The sequence below is a fragment of the Lutjanus erythropterus genome, chromosome 5 (genome assembly GCF_056507025.1).
Source record: "Lutjanus erythropterus isolate fLutEry1 chromosome 5, fLutEry1.hap2, whole genome shotgun sequence".
NCBI classification, from domain to species: domain Eukaryota; kingdom Metazoa; phylum Chordata; class Actinopteri; order Lutjaniformes; family Lutjanidae; genus Lutjanus; species Lutjanus erythropterus.
The window spans coordinates 24,483,120-24,507,704 of record NC_139321.1 but is presented as its reverse complement, the minus strand read 5'-3'; the positions used below and the strand labels follow the sequence as shown (position 1 = coordinate 24,507,704).

The following is a 24,585-nucleotide window of genomic DNA, read 5'->3' as shown; positions in this document are numbered from 1 at the left end:
GAGAGCTGACATAACATTAAACAGTGGCAATGTTTGAGAGGCATTTTAAATCACTGTGTGATGTCATGTCCTAATATTTAGTCTGAAAAAAACATCCACAAAAACATCACTTTATGTTTAAATACCGTCCTGAACGAGCCTGGATTTAATCTTTGACAAGATGTGGCAGTAAATTGTCTGCTGTAGCTCTTTTTAAGCCTCCCACCGTAATGTTGGACTTTTTAGTTTACCCTGCTGATTTATGGTGCAGGCAGGTATTTGCAGTAGCCTTCTATCCACATGTCTGACTTGAAAGGAGTTAAAATAAATCAACCCACCCTCTGTCTCTAACAGTGACTCAATCAGAGACCATTGAATGGGCGTTACTTCCACTTGTCTGGTCTGAATGATTGAGAACCGTCTGGAAGAAGAGAAGCCCGCTCTCTCAGTCATGCATCTATTGATTGTTGTTTTCCGCTTCTTTTTCAGACAGTGGTTGGATAAATCTTGAACTGTTGATTATTGAAAAGCACAAAATTGGATTGGACGAGTCAAAAATAAATTTACACTTTATCCTCTTTATCGCAGAAAAGAAGCTAATTATTGAACACCATGATGCAGAAATCATGTCACAACTATTAGGGGACTGCTACAACGGACGTGGCTGAACTAGCACTACTGCTAGAGGTGGAAATTATGAATCAGTTTGCTGATTCCAAAGATTTGTTGTCACTGACTGTGATCACATTACTGTTCAAATGCACTGATGCAAATCAGTAAACACATCAGTGTTCATACTGCTGTGACTGATTCTGACTGTCTTCAGTTCAGTTGTATGTTCAGTAGCTGTTTTTTTTTTAATTACCTTATTAGATCAATAAACACCTATTTGCACAGGGCAGTCAGCTCAGTTTGAAGATTGGGTGTTAAAGATTTGTTTGTGGGCAGGTCTTATGCATTGAGTGTTTTGACACCTTCTGTCTCTGCTTCCTCCGGTGTTTTTTTTTTTTTTTCAAGTGAAGAAGTGGTGAGGCGCTGAGTGTAACAGGGTAAAGGATGCAGTTTTCACGGATTGTCTGTGAATGCACACTACATCATATATTTGAACCAAAAGCGTGCAACAACAAATCATTCTGATGTACTTTTCAAGTGAAAGTGTCAGTGACAATGATTTTGTGGTCAAGCAACTAACCAACTAACCATGGGGAGAGCGAGGCTGGAGATACCATAGATGTATTTACGCAGACGCGATGACTAGCGGTGTTTTTTCTGGATAAAAAGCACTGTAACATTTCTCAGCTGATTTCAATGACTTGTTCTTATATTCAAGGCTCAGGATCTACATGGAGTAAGTTCGAAAAAAAAACCTTATTCTTCTTCATGCATGTAGATCATAAATGCTTAAACTCAGTGAAATTGGTTGAGAAACATAAATGTTGTAGTTTTTTATTAGTTCACAGCTCAGTCTTACCAGGACCACTATGACGGTGACATTCATGTATTGCGGCAGTGGGATGAAATGGTCAATGCTGCATCTCTGGGATGGACTGAGTCGTTAGCATTGATCACACTGTGCGCCTCAGTACGTCTGAACTACAAGCTAATCGCTAGCAAGTTTACTGACAGACACTGACAGTTGATCATTATTGGCCATGCAAGCTATTATTAACAACATGAGCTTAAAGACCAGACTGGTTGTGGGCGAGTTTATTATATTTTACAGTAAATTATTCAAAATTATATTTTAATGACTGGTTGTTGGAAGCCTTGCAGATGGCCTGACACATTAATGGATTTGAAGGAATACCCTCTGATTAAAAAACTATAAAACAAAATGTGAATGACTAAAAGTACAAAAAGACAGCAAAATCCACGAGGTCTTTCCTAATATAAAGTTATGCACGTGGAGGAAAACTAAGGCACTCCATCTTCTGGTGAAATAATACTACAAATTTATACTTTGAGCACAGGCAAACAAACACACATATTGACTCTAGGTCTTCATCTGGGTCTCAGTCGATATGCGTTGGTCTGTTTGTTTGCCTGTGCTCAAAGAATAAATGTATATTATTATTTCCCTGGAAGATGGAGTGTCTTAGTTTTCATCCATGGTTGTGTGCAGAAGTTTATATTAAGCAAAACGTCCTGGAATCTGTTGTCTTTTTGTACTTCTACCTGCCTCACTAAAGAACACTTGTCAGATCAGCCATCAGAGCCATGCAGCACTTCCTCTTCCTGTTTTGACTGAAAGTTTTATGTTTGTTTCTCTAATGATAATTGTTGGAGTGAAACTGTACTGTACTGTATCAAAACGAAATGGAAAAACCTTTGCTGTCCTACAGAGAGTCTGACTTGTTTTTCAAGAGCAAATGTACTTCTTCACTGATTACCTTCAGCAGTACAACAGGGGTTTTGAAAGTAGTTAACTAATGTCCGCTACAATCTCAATCTGTCACATAACCCTTGACTTGTGGGTTACAGCAGTCCCCTGAGGGTCTCAAATCATAATGCAAGACACAGTGAAAACAGCTCGATTTTAACACTCATGTTCAGTATACACTGCATGTTCTACAAATGCTATGATTTTAAAGCATGTGCTTTGTTCTCGTTTGTGCAAGATAAACTATGGGGTACCTGCACATGAACTAGGGTCAAAATGTTTTTGTTTTTTTTTTTAGCTTTTTCAGTGCACTCTGCATCTGACCTTTTATACTGTCATATAACGGTACTTGTTAAATAACCACTAAAATATGCACCACGTGTATTACAACAGAATGGAGGCGTGTGTGTGTGTGTGTGTGAGATCACTTGCTCACAGATAGGACACAAATTTTCTCATGAACCTTGACTCTTGCTGTGTTTAGCGCTGAGGACTCGTGGCCTTGGGTTGATTCACAGTATTGTGGCTGAGTCAGGCTCTCTCTGCTCGGACACACCGACAGGAAAAAACACTCTGATAAAAGCCGCAGGGGTTTTGCCAACAAGAAGCCTTACACGTCAAACCTGCACTTGCTTAACGCATTTGCCTCTAATTGTGTGAGTTTGAATCACTGTTTTGAGTAGTTGTTGACTTGACTGGATGGATTTCCTTTAAAACTTGGGCCAGACTTTATTTTATAGTACACTAATAAGACACAGCAAGCTGTGCTTTGTATTAAATTAGACAAAAACCTTAAATAATGTGTCCTTTATTAGTTAAACAAACACAGCTATACCCTAATTATTGGGTATCATTAAGATTGTATTGATATTACTACTCTTACTGATACCACTTCACAATCTGGTACTTTAATGGTTAACGGTTTAATGGTCATTACTAAATAATTACCTTTTAAAAAATATATTTTTAAAAAATCTCATCGATATCTAAATCTCATAAACTCATTAATATCTAATTCGAAATATATCTAAAATATCAAGTAAATCATATTCCTGACATCAAAATACTGAGTGAAATAATGAAGCACACAGACATCAGTCGGTTTCATTCATCCTGTCCTCTGTCCTCCTCCCTCTGATGCTGATGTGATTCACTGCCTGCAGAGAGAGGAGGGGCTGTTTGTCTCATCCAGCAGTGAGTTTACAACAATTTGACAAAATTGAACATACATGGTAAAGTCAGTTAAACATTTAGACAACACACGACTCTGGTTTTAGCTTGTTTCAGTTTGCTGTTAGCCGAGCTAATGTGCTGTGCTTGTGTAGAACAGGAGATTAAAATATTGCTGGCTTCAGTTTACATGTTTGTGCTGGTTGATCAGGTGGATTGCAATAGTTTATTGCACTTACTTACAGTCATGAGCATAGCTGTCGTCAATTTAAATAGTCTTTGAGTTTCTTCACCTGTTTCACTTCACTGTCTCTACCAGCAGCCTCTCTGCTCTGCTGTGCACTGTGCACTGCACTGTGTGCATATTTTCATGTGTGTGTATGGAGGACCTGCATCGACACAGACACAGAAGGGGAGACGCTGCACTGCAGTTGGTTATAATAAATTACACCAAACTTTAAAAAGTACCCATAAAAGGACAGATAACATTGCAGCTTATCAATGCTCTTTAATAATTCAGCCCTGGGGCCTGTTTAGTATCAAGTTTCGGTACCCATCCCTACTAATCAGATGTAACAAAACTTATTTTGTATCAGATTAGACAAAAACTAGAAATTTGCTCTTTATTAGACAGTAGACTTTTTAGAGGGTAATTAGACTATTATTACTACTATTATTAGACTTTTTAGAGGGTAATTAGGGACAAATTACAACAGAACTGTGCTGTAAACTAAAGTGATGTCACATATTTGTTACTTGAGACACATCTTTAGTCTGATTTACTGGATGAACACTACGGGCATAAGTCCTGCCACTGGTCACTTGCTTCAAGCGCCATTGCAGTGTTCATGATTGACATTTTCGAAGTCCCTGGGAAACAAGAACAACCCCCTAGTTACAACCTACATGCTGAAAAAAAGAAATTAGCACCTGTGACGCTAATAGCACAAACATAAACAAGACTTCACCTTCTTTGGCTGGTGCCATGCAATTAGCAGAGCAGCCAAGACTGATGCCTACTTCTTTGATGTTAAACTGACCTGCATTTCTTTGCTTCTGAACGCTACGTGTCACATTCATCCATATTCATACACTAATTGCCTTGCATGGCAGCCTCTGCTCTGAACTCACACATTCACACTGAGCCACAGCCACTGCATTAAAGCACATGATATATGATATGTGATATGTTATTGTTATTATGTGATATAATAATAATAAGGGTCTAATACAAGGTCCATCACTGTCTAATAAAGAATATATTATTTCTAGGTTTTATGATGAACAGTAAAATAAACTTGATGTAAGCTCAGCTATCCCAAACCTGTAAAAACAAAAAAAAATCCAAACATTTTAGATCACTGCCACTAGAGGACTTAGTGCTCAGGACAGTCTTTCCCATAAGGTCCCCTGCTTATGTCCTTGGATGGTTTTCTCAGCATCTCTCTCTCCTGTGTTAGTAGTACGGGTGGCCAGGCCATGTGAGAAATGAAAAGAGGACTTTGTTTCCCAGCGGAGAGAAAGAGTTGGATCTGGATCAGCCTCGGGTCAGGAGAACTTCTTCTCTTCTGTGCACCCCTAATCATCTTTCCTTTAAGGGCATGTTTATGTTTGCACATTTTTCCCCTTCGATTGTGCCGAAGGAGACTGAACTCATGAGAATACTGTTGGTTAACTTCGTACCCTGCAATGCCGCTCCTCCTCACGCTGCGTTGGTCCCAGCATCCTACCTTTCTCATGCCCATTTTTAGGCTATCATCTGGCACAAAGTGCACAGCATAGACATCGTGAAGTGGCAAGTCACTGATCTAGAAAAGATTATTTGTGGGAAAACACTGTTTGCGACTGCATCTCCCATAACGATGCTACAACGAGCAACAGTGATGGGATTCATGGAAATGTCCCAACACACTGGGGTTGGGAGAGAAAAAAGTTAAACGAAAGTAAACACTGGGAACATTCATAATAAAATTACAATCATGACTACCCTGAAAACCATGCTGCTGAGTGTAAGGTGTATTTATATCTGGGACAGATCTCTACATCCTGTCCTGTACCAGCTTCTCCATCCTTGTTTGTCATTCTTACTTTGTCTCCTCTCTCTTTCACTTCCGTCTTGTTGCCTCTCCTCACTCGTGCTTTCTAATCCTCTTTCACACATTCGAACTGAAAATCTCTGTCCCTTATTATTCTCCTCACCCTCATCCAGCTCTCTGTCTTCCAGGAGTGCTTGGAGGCGTTTCCGCTCCCAAACTCCCCCATGAGCTCTGGTCTCCCTAGTGGGATATTAATAGGAGAGAGGAGGGGGGGGGGGGACATCAAGACACACTCCCAGGAGAGACGAGGGTGGGAAGTAAGAAGTGGGGAAAGGGCCGGAGCTCCACAGTTGCCGGGAGCGGCAGCCATATATCTGTCATGCATGAATTGCACACACACACTCTCAGACATACGCACATGGATCAGAGTGTGTTACTGTATTAGAAATAAGGAATAAAATAGGATAGAATGATTAACAGAGAAGAGAAAGAAATCTACTCTATATTCCATCTAAATGCTATTTACACTCACTTTGATTCTCCCACAGAAAGTCCCTAAAAGTTCTGCAGTCATCTCTTGTTAGTACGGAAAATCTGAGGAGTCTTCTTCATGGCTGAGAGAAGTGACAGAACCAAGAATATTATAATATTATGGCATGCTTAATCTTTTCATTTGCTTCACAGATAAAGTGAACTCATGAAAACCCTGTTATCTTATGGTGATTTCATGAATATATTGGGGGATTTTGTGCTGTATTTATACTCGATCTATACTTTCACAGGTTAATGGGAGTCCTGTCTGGGATAAGTTAAAGGCAGAATAAGTAGGATTTGTCAGTTTGTAAACGCACCAAAAAGATATTTGATTGTTGATTCTCATTCCCAGGAGGACAAATACCAACATTTCCTGCACAGTTAACATAGTTTAACATTAGATGTCACCCATTGACAGCAGCAGCAGAACAACAGACAGACATGTTGAACGTGATTAAACCATATCAAGCTTTTAATTGCATTTCCCATTTTGTCCATTCACATTGTGTTATTAGTGGCGGTGTTTGTCTTGTCTCATTAGTAACTGTTCTGAGCTGAACATGAGAGGATGACTGACTCTTCTTCAACTTGTTTCATGTTATGACTCTACTCATGCTACACAATCTACTGGCATCACAGACTTGTAGGATAAAATCCATGCTGACCAAGTACAGTTTTTGTTGTCTTCATGCAGTATAAAAGTATACAGTTACATTTTGGAGGAGATGTACATCAGCTATGGCCAACACATCCTCCAACTCAAAAAAAAGGTGTTTGTCCATGTCCTATAGCAGTGTTCCCCAACCCTGGTCCTCAGGGCCCACTGTCCTGCACGTTTAAGATGTTTCCCTGCTCATCTGCAGAGGCTTGATGACGAGCTGATCATGCAGGGCAGTGGGCCCTGAGGACCAGGGTCCTACAGAATGAAACATATTAGTATTTTCTCATCTAACACCAGTATCAGCAGAACAGCTTTTATCTGTTCTTTCCAAAACACATTACAAATTACAGTTGAAAATAAATATTCTGTTAACAGGACAACATTCAGGACAATTCACCCCAAAATCCAAAATATATATTAAGCCTGTATATATGTGGCCTGTAGGGCTCTTTATCCATATAGACAGCTTGGGTGTGAATTGTTCAGTTGGGCAGATATCCACCCACCCCTAAATATAATGGAAGCACCCCTAGCCGAGTGCCAGGTAGTTGCTACATGAAGCTGCTAAAAACAAGGTTTTAAAAACACGGTTGGATTATCTTGAGGATCAGCTCATAATTTCCGGAAAGAGATTTTTTCAAATGTATTGCTGTTTTTCTTCTTCTTTTTTGGTCCACAAGTTGAGGGCAACCTCTCTCCATTATATTCGAGAGAAGACAGACATCTAAACTTGGCCACTTACGTCAAAACAATCTAGATGAATAAATACACTATGTGACAGAGGAAAAATATGTACTTTTGATTTTGGAGTGACTTGTCCCTGCAGGCAAAAATCAAATTTTCTTTAGGGAAAGATTGTGGTGTGAGTTAAAATTACTTTGTTAAGGTTAGAGGAGCTTTATTGTCATGGTTACAATAATAAACACATGGTTAATGTTTGGGAATGATCATGGTCATGACTGGTGGTTGGAAATGGGAAATGAACTAGGGTATCTTGTGTTAAAGTCTGATGTTTTGTTGTCCCAGCTATACGCCTGACCTCCTGCCATTGTGAACTTTGTTGCTCTATTATATCATGACCTGACTTCCTCCTTTGCTCCCATTATAATTACAACAAGCACTAGAGGGCTTTGTCACTTTAACATAAAAATACAACATTTTGGTGCATTAAACCTACACTGTAACGCCTTCACACTCAACTATAAATACAACTTAAGATGGCTGAAGTGTGAGTTGTTCAGAAAGGCCTCAGGTCTATATCACAAGACAGCAGTTTTTAGCAGAGTAATATTTAGCCCACTCTAAGCTCTCAGTGGTGGTCTTGGTGCTCTTTTTATCTTATCTAACTGACAGCAATGAGGCAAAAACAATCTGTCATCAGAGAGAGCAGAAGGCAGAGGAAACCTATCAAACCAAAATATTTATTCAATAATGTGACTAAAAGGTCTTCGTCATATTGAATAAATAAATTTAAATTTGACACTGGGAGTTGATTTGCATCTCACAATGTAGTGGTAGATAAGATATACAGACACCTGAAGAATGAAACCACTTTTCTTCTCTTAAGACACGCTGATATGCTGAGTGTTCAACAAATACACTTTAAATGTACTTTAGGGGAAGTAAAGGAGTATTAGAGGCGCATATATTCAGCATTTTAAAGACTGCTGTTGTCCCACATCTCCTCCAGCAGATGGTTTGTGTCTGTCCAGACAAACACGTTCAGGGAGTTGAGGTCACCTCGTGGACCAATGAGTTGTTTGTAAGCTCAGCATGTCTGTGCCAGAGGTAACAGTGGATCCTCTGGTGTCAGCAATATTGCTAATCGATGCTTTTGCTCATCCAGCAGTGATAGATCACTTCAGAAAACCTGACAAAGAATGAAGCTATGATGTATGCATTGTATTAGTATATGCATCATTACTCATCATGACTTATTTTATATTTCCTGGAAAAAAAAACACAAGATCAGTCTCTCTGTGCTTCAGTTTCTCAAGCAATTTCAGCAGCGACCAACTACACACCCCCGTTCACGATGTCTAAAATTGACACAGACTGACCTCTGTCGTCTCACTTCTCCTTTTCTGTTTGCTTCTGTTTTTTATCAGACATCAGCAAAAGTCGCCCAGCCACATATTTGTCAGTGCCGGGGCACTTTTGGTTTTGAGCCAGAGCAGTTATTCTACTCTCAATGCCATTTTTAAACTTTTATCTCTACGGCACATTGACAACAACTCCAATTTTAACCCAGACAGGAACTCAAAGTAAACAAGACCCCTTTTTGCAAGGTATCAGCAAGTAACTAGTAAATCTTACAGTCCCTGTTGCATTTACTTTCAGGACATTCAAAACACCATAGAAAAAAAACTGGATGTGACAAGTTGTTTTATGACTTCAAAAACTGCTTTCTACCGAATCTTCTTTTTGATTTCATACAAACAAGGTTAGTTCAAATACAAACACGATCCAGCTATTTATGGCTGGGTTACACCAACAAGTCTTAATTTTTAAACCCCATTAAATCGTGGCTCAAAGGCAATATGTGGCAATTGCACATGCAAAAATGAGCACACCAGTCCAAATATAGAGTTAGCGCCACTGACTGTATATTATAAATAGATTGAAATCCTATTTAATATACGATCTATGGTTGAAACAAGCTGTTTACTCCCAACCCCTCATCCTCAGACATGTGGAAAGCACTCGCAGACTGCAGATGCACCACAGGACACGCTTATAAATTGACAAGAACAAGAGACAAGTCTTACACTGTAAATTGATTTATAACTGTCAGTTTTCTGCCTGTTACCCTGAAAACAAAAGTCCACTGCCTCGATAATAGACACTCTGGATTCTATCAACGTATTGCCCAATTTAGCCGTTATAAACAACTACACCGTCTGCAAGATTAATAATGATTTCTTATGACTCATAAACACTGATTTGGTGAACATTCGGCTCATAATTTGGAGCTCTAACACGAAACAGTCATGCAATATATTACAACAGATATTTCACAGGAGACACTGTGGCTGCAGCGTTGATATGTGGAAGTGAGTATTTCAACCTAACATGTTGGTCATTTGATAGTTTATTACAGTAAATATATTAAGATTTAATACAAAATTTCCTTTAACATTAAATTCTGTTTCATCAAACTTTAAGACTAGCTTAAAATGAAAAAAGATTCAATTTAAACCTCTCTTTAAACCTCTGTTTACTTTTTATCAGATTTGATTTATTCTGTTGTACCAAAATTTTAATCTTTTTTTTTTTTAATCTAAAATGTGATCAGTATTGACTTTAAACTTCGCTTGCATATGCATCATGGCTACTTTGCTTATTCTGCATCTGTTTGGAAGATTCGATGTGCGCGTCCTCAGGCATTAACGCCTTAAAAAGTAATTATCTCCTGCATTATACCTGAGGAGGTTTAACTTTTAAAATAGTTGCGTTGAGTTGGATTGAGCAAAATAATCAAACAATAATTATCAAGTTCCCCTAAGAATTTTAAGGGACAAACTCAACTCAAATTAGTTTCATGATGGTCTCTTCTTCTTCCCTCCACTTGATCTGTCTGCCAGTTGCTGCCAGGGAGTATCTCTTTTCCTTACTGTGCTGATGTCATTTTTTAATCCATTTTGCCATATTGCTCTGTTAATTCAGCTAACAAGTTTTTGTCAAAGAAGGAGAAATTTCTCCACTGAGCCTTCATGATTAGGCTAACCTTTCTGCTAGCTAGTAAACAATGTAATGTTGTGGTTTTAAGTTTCAAGCTTGCTAATAAACAACAACATGTTTTAACTTTTTATCTAGCTATCACACAATGTAAAATTTGTTAAAGAATATAGAGCAGTTTAAACTTTCACCCACTTCTTTATATGGACATCGATCTTTTTTTGATTTTTTTAATTTCAATTTCTGTATGCAAGCAACTCTCTCATATCAGTAATTTTGGATTTACTAAAGTTTTTAATTTTGCAACAGAGCTCTCCTTAATTTTAAATATGGATTTACTCACTTTGAGCCTACTTTGCTCAAATCTGATTAATTTTCATTTAACTTAATCTTTATCGGCACAACCCAGTCTATAAGTAACATTCTCTCACCATGTTCACATACTTTCATTGTGTTTGTTGATACTCACAATCTGAGAACGGTCTTGCAGCTAAGAGAACAGATGAAACATAGGCCATCATCGTGGGAGGACAGTGATCTATGGGGCACTATAGCGGCTCAATGGTGGCTGACAGTGTTGACTAGTGGAGGTGGAGACCGGCCTGTCAGAGGTGAGCGGAAGGCAGATAAAGGCTGGCAAAAACAAAATGTTTTTCTCAGACTGCTGTCCTTGTATATACAAACTGACTCCTTCTTTCCATTTGTAATGGTCACATAGCAATACCCTTTGAACATACACACGTCTTTACATGCATATACACACGGACACCCACAGACGTGAACTGATGGTGAATTTGACCTTACCTGACATTTAAAAAGTGATGCCAAACATTAATTCAGACTGAACAAATAAATCAATGATAGAAATAAATAGCACTATAGTGACAGTTACTATCAAAGTGTGGGTTTGTGAAAGTACAACACTAAGGCTAGAGAAAAAAATCAATACAGTACAGTATTATGGCATTTTGTATGGCAATATTGTCATGATACACTACATACAGTACACTACATAACTGCTTTTTCAATTCACTAGGTGGTGCAGAGTTTTTTCTGGTGAGGTCAGCAGAGATCATGATCAGCGGGATTAACTGGTGAGTCTATCTGCCTGACAGTCTCATTTTAACGCAATAAAATGATTTAAGTGAGGTGAACAGAAAAAAGAAACTTTATCTTATTCAAACACATATTGACAAAGTTTTCCTTTTGGGACATAATTCGTAGTTGGGAAAAAGTAACAAATCTCAATATAGCACATAACACACACACACACACACTCATACTCACAATACTCATATACTCAATACTCATAAATGTTTGAAATCACAATGATGTTGTATCATGATAATGTATCATGGAGCCTCTGGTGAACAGGACAGGACAACTGAGGTGCAAGCTGTATCCATCCACAGACTGATACGTGATTCAAATTGTTCCATTAGAAAGAAACTGATTGGTAAAGAGCTTTATTCTTCCAAATTCTATCTCCTGTCAGTTGTATGCCTTCACCAACCAGTCATGTTGACTTATATATTGACACGTATGATTCCAGTTTAGTATGTCCAGTGACAAAGCTGTCTTTCTCATAGAGACTACTTTTTACAGAGGAGTACACGAGACTGATGGAGAGCTTTGTCACATGGTGCAACAACAGTCACCTGACGTTCAATATCAGCAAATCCAATGTGCTCGCTGTGGACTAATGTAATGTTAGTCTGTTCCGTACATGCAACATCTATTGCACATCTGGCAATCCTGGGAGACGGACCCCTCCTCTGATGCTGTTTCTCAGGGTTCTTCCATTTTGCCCATTAATGGGAATTGTGCATCATCTGAATCAAGGGTCTAAGAACAGTGGATGTCCTTTACTGTGCAGATTGCAAAGCCCCCTGAGGCACATTTTTGATTTGTGATATAGGGATATATAAATAATACTGATTTGATTTGACCTTTGTTGTTCTTGTTCTGCTGCATGTCTGTTAGTGAGAAAGTTCATTGGCCTATGAAGAGTGGCTCAAACGTGGATGTTACTGCAAAGAAGCTACAATGTGGAGGCTTACACACGTCAACCACTGCAGAACAGAAGATCTATACAATCAGCACAGTTTGAAGATGGGAATGATTAGTATCATCATTTCAGTATCTAACCACATGTGAAATATGGTCATAATTTGTCATTCTCTCTCTCTGAGTTATGCTGCTGAATAATTACCAGGAAAAAAAAGTTTTTCCAGAATATTATGATGTTGATATTTTCCAACTCATTTTGGCAGATTGCTACTAATATAAGCACACATTTTTTCCAGCTAAATGCAGAGAACATCCTGCAATGGAATTAACACATTATTGAGCCACTCTGACAGCTTTTTTCAGTGGTTCCTCTTTCACTGGTGTTTTGTTGTGGTGTCTTTGTTCTTCACAAATTCATTGTAATTTTTAGGATGATGGCTCTTAAGATGGGCAGTTAAATTTGTACGGTTGAGGGAATGTGATTTGGCTCCTTACATGACCAGTGCTGAGCAACCACTGCAAATAGCAACTTTGCTATCTGTTTCATACATTTAGAAAACCATCACACCATAGATATATTTGCATCACATATGCATAATTAGTCATCTTATCAGCATGTCATATTGACAGAAATGTTCATTTCAGGCCAGTATGATAATTCATTTTAAAGCCTTTATCGGCCAAAGCTGATATTATCAAGCATCCTTTTTAAAATGTCATCACCTCATTGTTTTATCCTAATCAACACTGGTGTGAAATTTTGTCCTAATTACTGCTGCTGAGGAGCTTGTGTTTTTGGTGCCATTTTTTTGTCCATTCGTCTGTTCCTCTCTTTGTCAGGAGGATGTTGGAATAAAATACTTGCCTGATTTTCATGAAGCCTGGTAGAATGGTGAAAAATAGGCCAAGGAAGAATCCATTAAATTTTGGATCTAAATCATGAGGCGGTTATATGAATTATTTTTTAACTTTCCTTGAGAGATAAGCCTGTGGCCTTGGTGGAGGTGTGTGCTCTCTGAGTGTCCTTCAAGTTATTATATCATATATAATGTAGCATGACTCCAGTCCAACTGGACAGACAGGCTTTGTGCTACGCAGCAAACAAGTTTTACACAAATGTCACCTTAGCACCATATACCCCAGTAAAGTGTTAGGGGTATGAAGGTATGGAAAAAAACCACCCAAGCCTACATACAGTGAAGTATATTTACCTGCCACAGCTATTGATGGCATGGAGGCATAAAAAGGCACAACAATGTGGTCTACAGTATTACAAAGGATCTAAACTAATAAAGCAGTCCATTTCAAGTTTATTAGTCACTTTGAGGATTTGGCAAAGGGTCTTGTTTTAACTCGTAAAGGATTGCAAATGGGAAGAGAAAGTTACTGTAAACACTAGATTTAAAAAAAAAGAAAAATCTAGACAGTGGAACATGTGGTTGAAAATGAGATCGTAAGATAAAGTTAAGCCATTTTGTTATGGAAACTAGAGGGAGAATTCTAGTAACCAGAAAGCTGTTGACATAACCGCTGCACTGAGTAATTGTATTAAAGGGTTAGCCTGAGGACTTTTTGTCTCCTTTAGAGGCAGCAGAAAGAAATAAACTCATCACTTTAATGATCCCTGTGGAAAACTGGGGACTTTAATCCAAAGTGTCTGTGTCCTGTGAGCAATGCACAAGAATTCAAAACCCCAGAGTGATGTAGTTGATTTGTTCATTTTTAGAGATCACACAGCTTATATGCTGACAAGAATACTAGACTTCTGAAATCTGCTTGTGTCACTATATGACACTTACTCACTCACAATGTTTCCTGTAAGTAAGTAAAAAGAAGTGTGTGTCATCTTAATCTGACTTCTTTTAAACATCCCACACTGAATAAATGTGGGATTGCGTGTTGCATTTATATTCACTTGTCCTATTACAGGTGACAGCTAATGTTTATGGACAATTGTAAACTCAAAATGTGGTTTATAATAGCAGATAAGACAGTGAGCTCATTGTGTGTAATAAGAATTCAAGTCCAAATGTCGACAGGACTAGTATTGATTTCCTTCCTGATTTTCAAAATACGGAAGTTAAGCCTTCAGTGTGTGATGCCATCAATCTCAAGAGTGTGTGTGGGGGAAGAAATTCATCTTATCCTCACTTCAGGACATTGTTATACAATAGCCTACACACATGCGTGGTCTTTGTTATTTTTTCCTCTCCATCCTGACCCAAGGTAAGTCGATATTCTGTGTTTTTTTGTTTTCTTGGATTTCTAAAGTGCATGTGGGTGTAATAGTGGTGGTGGTGTGTGTGGAGGGTGGCTGCATCCGTGGGCTTCAAATCTCAGGATTACAACTGCAATCTGTATCATCCAGTTTGATCAAAGTCATTGATGTCCTCCACAGTGTCTTCCAGCACCTCCAAAGTCATTGGCCTTTTTGGGGAAAATGTGACTTTGCCCTGTAAGTACGACACCAAAACTCACGGTGTCCTGAGTTTCTGCTGGGGACGAGGAAAGGTGCCCAGGTCCAAATGCTCCGACACCATCCTTTCCTCTGAAGATGGGGCTGTGGTTTTCAGGCAGTCTCCCAGGTATCAACTGCTGGGCAGTGTGGCGGACGGAGATGTGTCCCTGACCATCCTGGATGCTCAGTGGACGGATGCTGGGGACTACGGCTGTAGGGTCGAGATCCCAGGGTGGTTCAATGACTATAAGGTCAACCAACACCTAGTCATGGAGGAAGGTACAGCTCATGAAAATCATCCAGGGTGGTTACAAACTCTCTTATCCAGCTTTAAAGTGGATATAGCAATCTTTTTTGTTTTTATGTTGAAGTAAATGTTGTTCTGTCTACAGAATAATGATTCCATCCACATTTACATTGGTTCCTTATAACCTTGCATTCACGCATTTGAGCCTAAATCAATGAACAAATTCATATTTTTCTTCTGTTTTCTTCTAATTTTACTCATCCTTCCAACCCACTGCCAACCCCTGTTGTAGTTGCTTGTTTGTGCAAAGCAAGTAACTGCAGTTAGTCAAACTACGATATTACTATGTACATCATTACAATCGCTTTTAGTTCCCGTCTTCAGTGAATTTACTTTATTGTTCTCTTCCACATGGTTTTTACACCAAAATTATCATGTAGTTTTTTTTTAAATGTGGCTAAACCCACTAAAAATAGACCAGTGACCCTTTTACCTTTACCAGTGAATGAGTTACCTTATTTATTTATTATTTATTTTTTGTGTGATGTGCGCGGGAAAGCCGAGACTTGACTCATGTCTGTGCAGGTGAGCAGAGAGAAAAACGTTTTCAAAAGTCTGTGTGTTCAGCTTTTGGCTCTCTTGTAAATTTGACCTGAACCTCTGTAGATTGAAGTTTAGTTTCTCTCCTGCATTGCTGTTCATACTATTAGGTGTCTAAATTTACTGTTTCATGTCTTGAGACAGTCTGAGTTAAGTTAATACTGATGAAAACTCAACAGTTCCTGATTTTGCTGCTTTTTATATCATGAAAAAGCTTTTAGATAACACAATAATGAGGGACACACAGAGTCAAACCAAATCAAGCCAAGCAGCATGTTCATGAAAAAGGAGCAAAGAGCTGCAGAAGTTACCAATGGAGGCAACAAGCCTTCATTGCCTCCACCGAAAAGGGGTGAAAAAAGTGTGTCCACCCCGGTGTCATGTTTACATCACTGTCGATCAGAGCTGGAAGTGATAAATACCCATGACCACTGAGTAATTTGATCCTGGAACGAGTGCTGATTGTACCCTTTCCCATTTATTTCCACAGTGGTGTTGATCATTTCTCCACGAACAAGCAATAACAGCACATGGAAACACTAGGGGAGAGTTGAAAGTTGTCTGTTTCCACTTTAAAGTATTTCTTTTATTTCAGCTCCTGTGGAACAACCCGTTACCGAGGAAGGGATGCTTACTACCTGTGTGACACAAGGTGAGCAATCATCTATGAATAAGGGATGTTAAAATGTGCTGATGAACAAAATTTTCACTTGCTTTTTTGCAAAATCGAAACACCTTTAAGGATAAGTTTATTTGCAATGTTTTATTATCCCAGATAAAACATACTCTTGTTTCCTGCATTTAATTTTAAGCATAAACTTAATTCTATATGTGGCCATGGGTGCCAACTTAATATTTTTCTGAAAATGACACATTTTCTATCCTGGTAACAGAAACACACTAACCTGACGTATGTGGGTTCCAAATCTGACCACTTTAGTGTTTAGTCTGCTGGTATTAATAATAATCATTAAGGCAGAAGAATGCCATTTCAACATTAATCAACATTATAATGAATAAAATAAACTGTGCAGGCTGGGTGCAGTTTGAGCTTTGTTGCAGCTGCATGAGAGGATGAAATGCCAAGTTCAGCCTGTGATCCGTCACTGTCTGACTGAACAGCCTCATGGGAGTGATATTTTACAATTCTTCATACATCAAACTAATGAAATTTGTTAAAACAAGTCATTTTGTGTTTTCAAAGTCTTGATATCGAGCTGAAACATATTCCACATTCTGTTCACATTCATTCTGCTGAGCGCTCGCACTGTGCGCACTTCAATGTTCAAACATAGTCGGCTTAATAAAGTTAATGATCACGCAAAGTTTATAAGCAAAACTCTAAAAAAGCTCTCACTTGGTGTGAGGCTTTGGATGCATTCTTCAGGAGATTTTACCATTTCTCTCTCATCTCTCATTACAACACATTTTCAAGGTGCTTCAGTGTAACATAACCAGTTACATATCTGCATGACAATTCCAGTTTATTTATTGTATTACTTTTTGCAGGCGTTCATGTAAAAATAAACTATTTTCCACATGAAGCTGTTTTGCAGATGTCCTTTCGTTTCCATATATTGCGCACTCTCAGGCTTTCACTCCTCGAACCAGGAGATCTGTCTCCTGGCTTTGAAAATCTTTTCTCTTTATTTCCTCCTGGTAAATTCGCTGTCATGCTGCCATCGCTTGCGCTCCCAAAACCCAATGCCCCCCGTAAATGGTGCCTACGTATGTGGTAGTAACTTACGGTTTCATTCCCTTACAGATGGACTTGCAACAACTCAGGTATGGTACTGTTAATTTCTAAAAAAAAAAACCAAAAAAAAAAACAGGAAATATAATATACTGTTTTAAAAAAATATTCACAGCACACAACTTATACAGAAAATTCTACTTTTTAATGCACAGGAGGACTCCCAGGCAACTAAACAGAAAACCTACGACAGTTTTGTGCTCACGGTAATGTTTTTTTAATATATGAAATATATTGAAATATATTAAGAATGGAGAGAAAATGCTCTGACTTTTTTTGAAATTATACTTTGAAATGAGCCCATAGCTCTGATGCAGTCTGTTTTATTTATTTATAACTAATGTCTCGGAACATCTGGTCGTCTTCAGGAACAATTTGTCTAAAGAATGATATGACAGAATTTGAATCTTATTGAGAAACATGTCATAGAAATTCTAAATATGTATCTTTTGCATCTATTTTTATTTAAAAATATAAGAATTCAACTGTGATTTTGCACGTGTAGGTTTAAAATGGAAATGAGAAAAAGAGGAAACAATAAAACGGTTTTCAATAAACTGTATATTCATGGTGCATTTCAAACTATGTGCTAATTATAACTGACCCAGTCCCTCATGATAAGGTTCATTTTCATTGCAGGAAGAATTCAAAGCCTTCCTGGGAGTGGAAAACATTGGCAGGGTGGCAGTTATTTTCTTCTTCACCATAATCGTAATCCTCGTCTTTATTTTCCGTAAGTGTGGAATGGATTATAGTTTGTGACTCATGTGCCATTCAGATTAATTTTACACATTAAAAGTGGGCGTCTTATTGAGCAGTTGAAGTCACTGACTGTGTCTTCCTCTTATAGACTGAGAATATCATTTCATGTTTGCATTTCTTTGAATCAGGGAGAGGATTTCTGCCGAGGAGGACACTCGAACATCTCCACACCTCAACTGCTGAGAACATTTATGAAAGTGTCCCATTAAAGTGAGTTATGGTCAACATAACAAGAACAAAGGAGTCTGCAGATTTGTATGAGGAACTGCTTGCTGAATGTTTCTGCTTGTCATGTGCTGGCTCCACCTTTTGAACTAACCATTCATCAACAAAAGAGCAGAAATGTGCCCTACAGCCCCAGTAAAGAAGCCCATAGTGTCACATTATTCTCAAATTGCTTTGAAAACGGCCTGAGTGTGGCTGAGAAGATGAAAAATATTCTGCAGATTAATTGATTTGCTTTAGCTTTCTGTCTGTTTTTTCATTGGAAATTTGATTTCACAGCCCTTAAAATCTTGTGGGTGGTTTATACTTGTGGACACAATGCCACCTACTGGACTTAATACATCATTATCAACCGAGAGAAGATTCCACCCTGAATATACTGTACTAACACAGTTTGATAGAGAAGATATTAGGAGGGATGAGGCTGATGGGCAAGACAGAGTGAGAGACATGTTTCTTTTTACTCTGTATGTTTTGAAAAACATTGCACATAATTGAAATTCTGTCTGATAAAAAGTTAAATAAAAACACGTTTTGGAAAGACCTTTGAGTATTTTTATGTAAATGCTAAAAACACACTACACACTGTGCTCAATCCTAACTTTACTTACATATAATTTACATTTTGACCACATTTACTGTATGATGAAACTGAACGAGGTGAATGAAATACGTGTTTCTCTCTTTCTGTTCTATCTAGGGCTGGGAATTGTTCAAAAATCTTCCTGTTACTTTTTTTTCAAACTGATTTTAACAAATATAAAATGGCATTACATGTTACAGTTGTTCAAAGACCTGATGGGATACCTTTCTCTGGGCGTAAGTGTTTTTCTTGCATGCCTCTGCAACTGTATCATTAGACAGCCAATCACCAGCATTGTTAGATCTTGAAACAAGTATGCTGCATGCTTACTGGCTCACTGATGCTGATGAGATTTACTCATTAGGTATCAGAATTTAGTATTGAAAGACAAGGCATTTATTGATATGATAATGAGGTAATTCGGTTGGTGCCATGTAAGTATCAAAGTGCAGTAGTCAGCCCTTGTTCCACCATCTCTTGTTATGAGAATTTTGTTATACAAGGAGTCACACCAACACAACACAGATCTTATTCCTGTTTTGGGCGTGCATTTTTCTATGAATTCTTGTAGCAAAGTAAGCAAAATGAAATGGGAAGAGGGAGAGGAAGACATAATTTCTGAACAAGTGAGAAAAAAATTCCCTGAATGTGGCCACAATCTTTGTTTTTGCAACAACTATTTTGCATGAAGATGTGAGAAAATAAGCTGAAATGTGTCAGCTTGGCAAGTTTTTTTCAATTACAGCTGTGTGCAACTCTCTCCATTACAGGTGTCTGGTTTTTGTAAGACAAACTCATACTACCCTGTCTGAGCGAAATTTAATGACTAAATCTTGTGTAATGGTCTATAACTATTCATAAATCAATTACATTTTTCTGTTTAGTAAAGTTTATGAAACTGCCGGCTTATTGTATTTTATATATTTGTGTTTTTGAAATATTCTAGCAGTTAGCTGTATCAGTGTCTGTGGGAGTGATCAGAGAGGAAGTTCTGTGCAGGGTTAGTAAACATGCAGCATACCCTTGTTTGCTCAGCAGTCTAAGAAACATGCAAAAGGCCATTGCCCTCAAGTAAACCAGGTTTTCAAGTGAATGGTGACCAGTTTTCAAACATAAAAAAAACAACAGAATAAAAACATAAAATGCCTCCGTTCTGCTTGTCTGGTGTACTTCAAGCCCAACACGCCAAGTTGACCAAAGAAATGCCCTAAATCTTCAACCACAATCTTCAGCCACATGCACACTTTCTGAACTGGGTGTGTGTGGTGTGACAGTGTACAAACAGCATGTCGGGGCTTTAGGAGGCCTGGATTAAGCCAGACAAACAGTATGGAGGCATTTTATGCTTTTTTTCTAATTTTTTTTTTCTTTTTGAAAACTGGTCACGTTCACTTACATTGATTGGGAGATTCTGCAACACTGTTTTCCTGTGAAACTCCAGCATTTCCAGTGATTTGCAGACTAACAAAACTCCAGCAGTGTTTTGTGGACTAACAAAATAAACCCAACCCTCAATCAGCATGAGGGTAAGAAGAAATGAGTGTGAGTTATCCCTTTAAGAGTCTTTTGAGGGGAACAAATGATTTGCTAGTGTGTGCTCAGTTGAAAAAGTAGCACATTTAACAGCATAATTTCTGTGGATGCAAAAATGGTCACCCAAAAGAGAAGGCAAGACTGTTTTAATGGTTAAAATGTATGAATTAATTTCTATCCCTACAAGGACTGAGAACAAACAACAGGAGTGGAGACAGTATGATAACCTTCCATCTCTGTCTAATCATCAAAATGAAAAAATAGTTTGTTCTCACTAAAATGTCTAAAAATGGTAGACATATGTTGTGCTGAGTTGTGTAGTTGCATTATTCCAAACGTTTCCTACAGTGGACAAATCCAAAGATATCCATAATTTATCAAGGTAATGGTACATTTCCTACTAGCCGCTATTTGCTATAACTCTCGGAGAAACATGGGATATATTAGATATGTCTGAGAGAGAGGAAGGAGGGCAATTGTGACTAAGTGCAACTAAGTGCAATGTGAATAAAACTTTACCTCTTCCATGAACATGAGTAATGTCAGATAGATTTTCATTGGCAATGATGTTAGTTTAACGATGAAGACAACAACTCCCATGATCCCATGCTACTTCAAAACATCATACCTCATCTTTTGTTATTTTAATGTGAGAGACCCAGTGGCAGAACTTATATATTGTGTGTTTAAGTCTTACAGAGAGGTAGAGAATAAGTTATAGTGCTGTTTGCTTTAAGTGTTTCAATTTACTGTATATTTATGGTACATACATTTTAGCACACCATGGCCTCCTTTAGTAACACTGCTGTGAAAAAAAGCAGTCCAAACATTGCAGTAAGTGATCAAGTAATTGGGCACTCATGTGGGAGTGGGATATAGAATATATATAAGATTGGAAATTATTACTGACTTTACAATAAAAGTAATTTTCATAGCAGGAAAAATTGACCCAGTCCCTCATGATAAGGTTCATTTTCATTGCAGGGAGAATTCAGAGCCTTCCTGGGAGTGGGGAACATTGGCAGGGTGGCAGTTATTTTCTTCCTCACCATAGCCATAATACTTGTGTGTGTCATTCAGATTCATTTTACACATCCTTGGAATACATGCAGTTCATACTGAACAGTTTTGCAGACTTTTGGCATGCTTGTGTGGACATATACACACATGCACACAAGCATAACGTATGATCCCCTCCTGGCTAAACAGCTGACATTGAACATTCAAATTTTTTAATTGAAATGAATCAAAAACAGCGTGCAGAATTGTATGATATTCTCTTGGACTCATTAAGTTACTTAATATTTTCCTTTTTTTTAAACCAGATACACAATTTGTGAACTTTAACAGCGTCTACCTTTAGTGACTGTCAGCCATACAAGAATAACAAACATCTGCAGATTTCTCGGAGGGACTCCTGTGTGAAACAGTGTGTGCCGTGATGTGTGTTGAATTTATTTAAGTTCTCAGCCAGGAAACCTTCTGAACTCACTTATCTATTAATTGGTATCAAATAAAATGTACCTAATTCTCCAAAGGAGCAAATCATTGGGTCCTACGGTTCTCAGATTGTAGTGAAAAGGGCAAATGCAAGATGTAAATATATCCCAGAAATTGATTCATTCCTTTTTCTTATTTTGAGTCTTGTTTTTCAAACGTGGCACGGAAAAGCTTGTGTAAGGTTTATATTTGGCGACATGATGCCTCCTTCTAGACACATTAATATCAAAATGTTAGAGGAGAAGATGTCACCCTGAATACAGTGTACGCTCATCAATGTCCAAAGTTCGTTTGTGTTTGTCTCTGTAAAAATAATGAATTGCTATCATACACACAATCTAAAAATTTGAGTCCATAAAAATTATGTTTAACACATTTTTCTTTAGTATCAATATTATGTATTTGGTATATTTTAGGCCAAATTCAAATATCACAAACAAACAAGCAAAAAAACACATGAATCAATTTTGGGCCTCTTTGTTTTTTTTTTCCAAGAACTCACTGTGAAACCTGTTATGCTGAATTTCACTTCAATGTTTCTCTCACATTTCAATGAAAGACAATTGCTCTTCCTGTTTTTGTTCCAGTTCAGTTTTCCAAGCTTTTGTTTCATTAAATATAGATTCACCGTAATACTGATTTTGTTCCTGTTTTGGTTGAGTATTTTTTTCCTATGAATTAGGAAATCAGAGGGAGGCATCATTTCTGAATCATTGAGGAAAATACCCTTCATGTGGCTGTGAGACTGTTCGCAGGAATTTTAAACGTCACTTGGCAAATTTGCATGACATCTTATAATAGCTGTAGTATGTAATCTTCTTTTTTATTGCTGTCTGTTTGTGTGGGGCGCACACGCATTAAAGAGTAGAAGCTCTCGTGGTGTACAAGTCAAGTTAAATAAGAAATCTTTTTGGATGTGGATTTGATTTGGAGCTAAATTCAACAGGTGTGACAGTACATAAATGACTAAATCCATCAAAATGATGATTCTATAAGTTTACTAAAAGAGGTCACTTAGTAGAGCGCAAATCTCCACCAAGCAAACTTTTAAGTAAACTTATTTGTGTATTGTAAGTGCTCTTATCTAGATGTATGTTACATTTTTAATTAAGTGTTTTCGTATGAAATAGTCTTGAATTCACCTCCATTTAAACACTGATATTTACAAACATTACATTTATTTAGATGATGTTGTTATTTATTTGGGGCATTTCAAGGAACCGGGCAACTTTACAGCAATATAATATAAAAATCTACACTTTTGGAAAAGCTGACAAAAGCTGAAATTCCAAATAAATTACACTTGATGTTCCTTATTCACAGGTCAGAGCCTGGATGTCCCTGTTTGGTTTTTAACAAACCAAATTTCATGAAAATTGGCTCAGAATTAAGTGAGTTACAGTCGATTATGTAGCGTAGTCTGCATCTCTCATTTGTTCACTAGTGGTCCATGCAGACACATAGTGGAGATGACGGGGAAACGAACAAGGATTTATTCATGTCATATCGTGCCTAGCTTTAGGGGATAATAACATATTGGGTATAGACTTAATCTTCAGATGCCTTGGTTTAAAATGAAACAAAGCTTTTTTTTTTTATGGATGTCAGTTTTGAGCCACAACAAAGGCCAAAATGTGGCCTACAACAGACTGAGTAAGCCTTGTTTTTAGCTGAGCAGTTGCAGCCCTTAGTGCCCACTTTAGAGAAGTGAGTAGTCAGCAATTGGTATAAAACAGAGCAGTCAATAAAATAGTTTTTCCAAGTTTTTTTTTTTTTTTTAAATTGTAAATCACAAAAACCACGGGAGATATTTGTGAATACAGTCATAAATGTACACAAAAAATATTAGGCCGATGAGTCCAGTATGTGAGATAAGTTGCAGACAATAGCTCCAGCCGTGTGCGGGTCCACATGCACACAAACAGACACACACAAACAGACACACACACACACACACACACACACACACACACACACACACACACACACACACACAGACACACAGCTGCATGATCTCACCCAGGCCCACGCCTGGCAGAGATAACTGACAGTAAGCTTTGTATTTTTTAAAAATGCGAGATAGTTCACTTAGTCAACTCAAGCTGCACTGCTATACACAAACACATCATGCCTCACTCTCCACAACCATGCACCAAACACACCCTCCCACTTTGTCTTTTTTAGCTGCAAAATTTCTCATCTCTTCCTCTGCCCTCTCAATGCCACTGCTGCCCTGCATTATTGCTATCTGTGTTTCAGCCCCACCACCAACCCAGCATCCGGCTCTCTGGGGTTTAAGATATTTGCTCATCACTCCCTAATATCTCCATGTAAACATATCTGCAGGAAGTAATGAAGTTGGAGCCTAGATACCAAACTCTTAACCATGTTCTGCTGGTGAAATAAACATTTCATAAGCGAGCTGTCTGACTGAACTGCAGTAGTTAGTTGTACCAGCAACATGTTTGTGGGAGTG

General features: G+C 38.0%; 1 protein-coding gene across 1 annotated transcript; it reads left to right on the top strand.

Annotated features, from left to right (window-relative positions):
• Positions 1-14,532: 14,532 nt before the first annotated feature.
• LOC146326952 (uncharacterized) lies at positions 14,533-18,966 on the top strand. The gene is made up of 7 exons (XM_084718281.1): positions 14,533-14,674; positions 14,847-15,185; positions 16,349-16,405; positions 17,291-17,538; positions 17,662-17,712; positions 18,146-18,239; positions 18,397-18,966. The coding sequence occupies exons 1-7, from the start codon at positions 14,632-14,634 to the stop codon at positions 18,480-18,482; spliced, it is 918 nt and encodes a 305-aa protein (XP_084574407.1). The 5' UTR covers positions 14,533-14,631; the 3' UTR covers positions 18,483-18,966.
• Positions 18,967-24,585: the final 5,619 nt, after the last annotated feature.